At 23.5% G+C, this 8,497-nt stretch overlaps 1 protein-coding gene and 2 non-coding genes across 3 annotated transcripts in view; 1 reads left to right on the forward strand and 2 right to left on the reverse strand.

Annotated features, from left to right (window-relative positions):
* The window catches only part of LOAG_18747 (patched family protein), a gene marked incomplete at both ends in the record, with an annotated part of 11,884 nt that extends 4,084 nt beyond the window's left edge, over positions 1-7,800 (reverse strand). Inside the window, 12 exons of the mRNA XM_020451409.1 lie at positions 480-602; positions 698-773; positions 962-1,127; positions 1,521-1,713; positions 2,269-2,453; positions 2,885-2,950; positions 3,677-3,826; positions 4,094-4,250; positions 4,604-4,735; positions 6,192-6,380; positions 6,647-6,889; positions 7,570-7,800. Coding sequence (XP_020304808.1) covers positions 480-602; positions 698-773; positions 962-1,127; positions 1,521-1,713; positions 2,269-2,453; positions 2,885-2,950; positions 3,677-3,826; positions 4,094-4,250; positions 4,604-4,735; positions 6,192-6,380; positions 6,647-6,889; positions 7,570-7,800 — 1,911 coding nt within the window. The remainder of the gene's footprint in view (positions 1-479; positions 603-697; positions 774-961; positions 1,128-1,520; positions 1,714-2,268; positions 2,454-2,884; positions 2,951-3,676; positions 3,827-4,093; positions 4,251-4,603; positions 4,736-6,191; positions 6,381-6,646; positions 6,890-7,569) is intronic.
* Positions 4,931-5,003, forward strand: LOAG_20102. The gene has a single exon. It is a non-coding gene; the product is annotated as a tRNA-Val (tRNA).
* LOAG_20103 lies at positions 5,572-5,644 on the reverse strand. Its single transcript has one exon. It is a non-coding gene; the product is annotated as a tRNA-Lys (tRNA).
* Positions 7,801-8,497: the final 697 nt, after the last annotated feature.

Raw genomic sequence — 8,497 nt, forward strand, 5'->3', positions numbered from 1 at the left:
AACAAAGTATTTCATTGATAATGATTAGCAAAAGTTAACAAAGTATTTCATTGATAATGATTAGCAAAGTTAGCAAAATATTTCATTGATAATGATTAGCAAAAGTTAACAAAGTATTTCATTGATAATGATTAGCAAAAGTTAACAAAGTATTTCATTGATAATGATTAGCAAAAGTTAACAAAGTATTTCATTGATAGAAACTAAATTAGCTTTAAATATGAAGTTATTGCTAGCTTCTAACTGAATTATATGCCAAAATTTCCAAAAAAAAGAAAATTTTGGTATATAATTCAGTTAGAAGTCAAAAAAAAAAAAAACAACTCAATTAATGTTTTAATTTTCACATTAACCTAAAATTACCAAAAATCATTTCATTTTAAACATAAAGCATTTAATTGATTAATTATTTAAAATCAATCAAAACTCAAATATGATTCAATTTAATAAATTGGATAAAAAAAAAAAACTGGAAATACCTGATCACCACCGTGAAATAATTCAAGCTCAACAGCTATTGTTTGTACTACCGGATCCGTTTTAATCAATAATTTATCATAATCTAAACCTTGTTCCATGCCCATAATACCATGTATTGCTAGCTAAAATCATAAAATGTTAATAGAGATGTTTAATTTTTTATGAAATCCGTTTTTCTGATTATCGAAAAAAAAAAGGATAAATAAGATAAACTTACGATAAGATAAATGATAAATAGGAGAAGAATGATACATTTAATTCGTTTATCCAATAAAATAGGTACATATGTATTCCTGTTAATAAAGTACAATTCCTGAGAAAATATTTTCAAAATTGGATTAAATTTAAAATTCAACTAATTTTCAAATATAAAAAAAAATTTAAAATACAATTATTTATTATAGCTATAAAAATTTTAATAATTTTTTTAATTTTTTTTTTAAATTATAATTTTATATTTTACAATACAAATAAAACTAACCGAAAAAATAATTTCTTTCGATTCGTAACTTTAGATGTTGAATTTTTTGATACTTTCATCTTATTCGATAATATCATTTTCATATAATCATTATCATTATTACATGATTTATCACTATCATTTGTATATGTATCCTTATCATAACATTTTCCATTTTTTAATTTTTCTATAATAACAAATCATTTAATACTAATTTCATTCATTTCACTTTCAGAAAATTAATCATACAAAAATTCGTAGCTTATTCATTCATAACAAAATAATATTACATTGATAATAATGATAATGATTACATTATATAATGATAAGTCTAATTACATTATATAATGATGAGTATTTGGAAAATTAAAAGTAAACAAATAAAATTTTCGAAAAATGGGAAAAAGTGGAATGTAATAAGTTATATTAAATCCTAAATTGAAATTTCTTAATTCTAAATTAAATTAAATCAAAAATTCGTATAAAAGTTTCCTAAATACAAATTAAATATTTATTTATTATATACTTGCTCTTTTTTTTTTTTTAAAGAGATTTATAGAAAATTAAATTAGAAAGTTACTTGGCTTATATTCATTGCTATTATTTTCATTGTTATTTGTATTTTTAGCAAAATTCCAAACTTTCCTTTCAAATTTATTCATCTGATCATCGATCCTATTATGATCAATTATTGCCAAACATGGAATACACGCATTCCGTCCAAACATTTGCATTTTATCACTAATTACCATTAGCGCAGCAAAGAAAGTAACCTTAATGTGAAAATTAATAACTTCATTTTAATTCATCCTTTCATTTGTTGTTGTTTTTTTTAATGATTAAATTAAATTTGTAACAAGATAAAATTGAATTTTTAAAAACTCTTGCCATTTATCAATGAATGATTAATTAATTTATCATTTATCTTATTTTATCACCCACTTTTATCATTATTTTTTTAAAAGATTATTTATGAAAATAATACAATTTGACCCTAAATATCTTTTTTTTTATTCTCCATCCAATAGCTAACATATATTGGCTCATAATTAGATAAAAACAGAAAAATGAAAAAAAAATTCAAGCTATTAAAATTTGAATAGGTATGTAAAAAAAAAACGGGAAAATTTGAGTGACAGAGCAAATTGAAATACGGTAATAATGACGGAAATACGGTATTAATGATGGGAATACGGTAATAATGATGTAGATACGGTAGTGCCGTACTAAGACTGATATAAATTTGCATCATTGTTGCTACAGTACCACTATATTTATGTTATATACATAAATTGAAATTGAAAAAAAAGGGAAAATTAAAAAAGAACCTGATAAAGAAATGTGAAAAACATGCATGCAGATGTCATTGCACAAAATCCACGTACAGCTATAATATCCGTAAAATAACCGATAGCAAATGATAAAACATCCGTAAAACTGGTGATAAATATTGCAACTGCTGATTCGGATAATGTATTTACCATACGAGCTTTTAGGCTACCATAATCAATTCCTTAAAAAAAATGTTAAAGAAAATATCAAATTATAAATTTGTACTAATTTATAATATTATTTAAAATTTTCCAAACTTTTAAAATTTTCCTTTTGGAGTAAAAAAATTTTTTAAATTTGCAAAATTTTCATTTTTAAAATATAAAATAATACTGATATTAAGATTGAAATTTGTCACGATGAAAATGAATGAGAATTTTGGCATTTATTTCATTATTCTAATTTTTTAATTTCATTTTTTTTATTTTACAGGAATTTAATAATTCAATATTTATTTTACGGAATTTAACATAATTCTAAATTAAAATTTAATATTTAGGAAAAATGGAATTTAATATTTGAAAAAAGAATGAAATGATAACATTTAAATATTGCTCTAAGAAAAAAAATAAGCCATTTTTTTTTAAAATAAAAAACAAAAAAAAAGCTTACCAGGATAAATTTTTTCAGCATCATGCCATGCTCCTACCATAATGAACATATCATCTACTCCAATAGCTTAAAATTCATAATTCATACAAATGCAACTTTAACAATTAACTACAGTAATACTAATTATTATACATTTCAATATAACACAATTGATAAATGATATATTTGATATGATATAATTAATTTGACAATATAATTAATATATCATTGTTATTATTCGACATATATTATTATATTAAATATATCCTAGGAAATGTAATTATTATAATTTCAAAATTTGCCAATGTAATTTTTATAAATGGTAGCTAATTTTTTATTTCAAAATAGCTCAAACATCTTATTTCAGGTAAAACGCAAATAAACCCATACACTAAACCAAATATTATTAGCACCTTCGAATTGAAAGCTCACTGATTGTTATCTTAATTTTAAAGCCTAAAATAAACTTGACGAGTAATTTCTAAAGTATACATCATGTTTTCCGTATAATCTTTAAATTAACCAATTTATGGTTGATAACATGCAACAACTTTGGTTTATCATACTTGAACCACCCAAATTTCGCAATATGAAATCGATTTTTTTGATCATTTTTGAAAATTCCGGTAAAAAAAATCTTTTAAATATGCTCCAAATTTTAACCGGCTAAGATTAAAATCTTAAAGAATTTTTTTTTATATTAATGATGACCTTTGTCAAATTTAAAACGGTGACCTTTATTAGTGCTTTTTTTTTCCTTTAATTTTAATTAATTTTTCATCGTAAATATTATAAAGTAAAATTAAATCTTACAAAGAACTAAAAATGGTGCTATAAGTGTTATTTCAGCAAAATACATTCCAAACCATAATAGTAAACCAATACCGCTTATAATTGCTAATGTTGATGATAGTACACCGGAAAGTGCTAGTAATGGCTTTGATCGAAGCCAATCAATTCGAACTGAAATGAATTCATCCCATAATTTTAGGATTAATTCAATGAGGAAGTAATAAGTATTATTTAAAACTGTATCAATCGAAATATATATGTATGTATATGATAAATTGATATATGATAAATGATAAATTTTTCCTTTTATATATATGATATGATAAATTGATAGCATGTGATATGATAAATTGATACTTTCGGTTATTTTTATCTCATTTGATGTCATATATTTGCATAACGCATATACCGGATAAGTCTTCCTTATCTTAAACTTACCGGAATTCATACTTTGACCATTGCAAAATTTCCATTCCATTGAATTGAGGGTACTAAAAATGATCAGGACAACAATTGTGACAATCAAATAGGGCTTCAATCGATTTGCATTACGTGTTAAGCCTTGATCAATTGTTCGTGAATGCTGAATGTGAACCTAAAATACATTTTTCATGATGATATTTAATACAAAAGTAATTGCTCAAAATTATTCCCCAAAAATACAAATCACAATTAAATTAAAATAAATGTAAAGTAGAATTTACAAAAAAAAAAAATTTTGAGCAATTTCTGTGATATATTTCTTGACCTCAAAAAAAAAAAAGAAAAAATGACCCTAAAAGAAAAACCTTAACCTTGACTATGATTTTAATCTTAAAAAATAGGTATACCAAAAAGAAAATTACTCAAATTTATTGTAAAATTAAACATAAATTTAAGAAAAATTCCAATTAATACTTTTTTTTCCGGAAATTTAATCGCATGGAAAATAGGAAAAAATTAGATGACCTCAGTTAGCGAATTATTTGCGAATTTCGCAGTGATAAATTTAGCCGCAGCATCTTCCCATGCGATAGCCATTTCATCAATTTGTGGTTCATCAAAGCGCAAAAAGTACCATAATCGCATACCTTTCACTGACTGCAAAATTTTCATTTAATTAAACATTTTATTGATTTTAGAAAATTTTTTAAAAACAATTTTTGCTTTCATTTTCGGTTAGAAAGTTAAATCAGTTTTTAAAATTTTAAATTTTTAAAAAAGGAAAGGAAGAAAGAGAGAGAGAGAGAGAGAAAGAGATGTATAAATGAGATAGCAATGAACACTGATCAAGGTGGTCTCGTGGTGTAGCGGTTATCACATCTGTCTAACACACAGAAGGTCGGCGGTTCGATTCCGCCCGAGATCAATCCTGACAACAGTTTTTCACTTTTGTGGAAAAAAAAAAAGCTGTGTGATGAATTGATTCTATTTATGGGAACAACGTTTAAAAAATTTTTTTGTATTCAAACATTTATTAATGCATAATGATAACATTAAAATAATTTACTGAACGAATAAGACAACTATTTGCTGAACAAATAACACAAATTATTTGTTAGGCAAATAGAAAGTGTCATAGTTTATTGTCACCTAATTCATTTCTTTTCCATGTTAACAGATAATTTCATCCATCAAAACTCCATCAATTGTCAATTATTTCGATTAACATTTAGTGAAATTTTCATCTATTCCATTCTCTCTCTGCTAACCTTCCACATTCTCTAATCCTCTTAGAATTGTCATTTACCCTCACTCTTTCTCTTTCTCTCTCCCACTCACCCACTTTTTTCGTCTCTATATCGCTGTCAATTTTTTCTCTCTTTCTCCATCGTTTCTTTCTTCTCAGTACTCTCAATTTTTTCTCCTTTTCTCACATCCACATATGATTTGAAATCGAAAAAGTGAAAAAAGTTGGACAACGGATGGAACCGTATAGCCCTCTGCGGGACTCGAACCCGCGACCCTCAGATTAAAAGTCTGATGCTCTACCGACTGAGCTAAGAAGGCTCCACTAGTTAAGTTTTATTTTAAACTTACGGTTAAAAAAATTTTTTTTTATTAACTAAATATTATAAAGTATGCTGAAAAAGTAATTATCCAATAATTACTTATCATTGTTATCATTGATAATTGTAGTAACTGAATACAATCATAGTAGTAATTGTATTGATGATAATGATAGGGAGGAAATGAATTATGATAATAAGAAATATTATAGCGAAAAAAGTTTTAAAACAATAATCGATAAGGTAAAGATAATAACCATTGATAGAAGATATATGCAATGATAAGATAACAAAATTATCAAAATCATGAAAGAATAATTAATTAGTGATATTCATTAGACAAGAATAACAGCATAAATAATATATTTATTATAATAATTTCCCCAATTATCTTCCCCCCCAAATAATTCTTTATTTTTTACTATTAGCTGAAATTTCAAATTTTTAAATTTCAAAAATTTTGAATTGCAAATTTTTTTTTTTTGCATTTTAAATCAATTCAATCAAGATCAATATACATATTTATAATTAAAATTTTAAAAATTAACCTTAATTGTATCATTTTCATCAACCTCTACACCACCAATATTATATGCTAAATATATTGGTGTTCCATTAGTATTAGCACGAGGATAAGTAATACTAATACCATGCTTTGCTAATTGATAACGATTTTGAAGTAATTTAATTAAATTATTTTGACGATAACATTCTCCATACCAATTCAAACATAAATCCTTTAAAAAAAAAAAAAAATTTTTAATCTTTTTTTTTTCTCCTCTAAAATTAATTAATTAATTCATGCAAAATTTGTATAAATCTAAAAATAAATTTAAAAAATTCATTTAGCATTATGAAAAAAAAAAACTCCAAAATTAATTAATTAATTTATGCAAAATTTGTATAAATCCAAAAATAAATTGAAAAAATTCATTTAGAATTATAAAAAAAAAAAAGGAAAAACTTTTTCCTTTCATTTTTATGATAAATATTTGATAAATACCTGAAAATAAATTTTTTTACCAAAATTTTTTGTACCATTGATATGCCATTCATCTTTCATTGTAAATGTAACATTTTCCGCAATACTTTTTTCCAATAATTCAATTTCATTCAAATATGAATCATTTAAAATATTTGGAAATGTACCATTAGGATATTTGCGCCCATGTATAACAACATACAAATAACGATTCCATTCAAATGTTCTTTCAGGTATAAATTCATTCATACGTATTGGCCATAACTGTAAATTTTCAATTTTATTAAAATATATTATTCAAAATTTGCATTTTAATTAATTAATTTATTTATTTTTTCTAAACTAACAAATATTATGAAACGAATTGATGAATATTTATTTGCAAAATTTTAGATTTTTCCTTTTTTTCTTTTTTTTTTATTAACATAATTTTCATCTAATAATTAATAAATGAATAAATTTTTATTACACATAATTTTTAATTCAAATTTATTCAAAAATTCAAAAATTAGCATAATTTTCACACAACGTTTTCATTTGAAAATTAATTTTTATTCAAAAATTCATTTAATTTTCATGCAAAATTTTCGTTCGAAAATTAATTTTCCATTCAAAAATTTTACTTTTTGTTTATTTATTTTTTCCTAAATTAAAAAACTGACTATATTATTTTGAAATGAATTTATGTGTATTTTATTTGTAAGGTTTTGGATTATTTTTTCTTTTATTACCATAATTTTCCCTTAAAAATTAACACATTATCATTTTAAAAGTGATTACAGTTGTTAAATCTGTTACAGTAATACTTCGTTTCTTTTGTCTACCATTTCCTATCGTATCACAGTTTTAATTTATAAAATAAGAAAAATTTTATTCAATTTCTCATATTCAGTATAAAATTTTTATCATTTCCTATTTTGATTTTTTTTTTTTTTTAAACTAACTTCTCGCATAATTCTTTCTTCCTTCCAAGCTGGCGCTGATGTTGGCGTATATAATTTTCGTGTATCAAGTAAAGTAAGTTCATTAATCCAAATGAATCCAATCCCGAGAATACCCGTAAGTAAAATTGGTAATGCAATAAATATCGGATAATAATCAATAAGATAATTACTTGTATACCATGCAAATAATTTTCCAAGTTTCTTATCCAATGTTGGCAAATAGTATCGCATCAAAAGTTGAAATATTATTTGGAAATTTATATCTTAGAGAATAATGTCATATTTCGATTTATTAATTCCGCATCACTTTTCATTAATAGTTATTTAATTGGACAAAAATTAATAAAATATGTTAATTTAATAAAAAAAAATTCTGTACCGTTACAATTACCGTAAAATTATCGCAAAGTTTATTTCTTATAGAGTTTATACTGTATTCATCATATTACTGTAAAGTTTACACTGTATTCATCATAACATATTAATAAAAGCAAAAATTAGAAGTAAGAAAATTGCATGCAATCGGGTAAAAGTAAAAAGTATTCCTGAAATTATCACTTATTTACATAAAAGTTTATTATGTTAATAAGCAATCATAACTGCAATTTTTCAAAAAAAAAAAAAAGAAAGAAATCCGATATCTAAACAATACCGGATATCCCGTGTTTAAACAATACCGGAATACTGGAAAAAAGAACCGGATATAAATGATCTTAAAGAATTGGATATGAATGGATAAGAAGGAAAGATAAAAATTAAGACATAAACCTAATCCTAAGCGATATCGAAAAACTATCACCTTTCAAAAAATAAAAACATAAAAAAAAATTAATAAAATATATATTCTACATCATATTTTATTTCATTTTTATTTATAAATATTTCAAAAAAAGAAAGATGAAGCAAAAAAGTACTGTACTCATACTGT

This window comes from Loa loa, assembly GCF_000183805.2.
Source record: "Loa loa unplaced genomic scaffold supercont3.489, whole genome shotgun sequence".
Taxonomy (NCBI): domain Eukaryota; kingdom Metazoa; phylum Nematoda; class Chromadorea; order Rhabditida; family Onchocercidae; genus Loa; species Loa loa.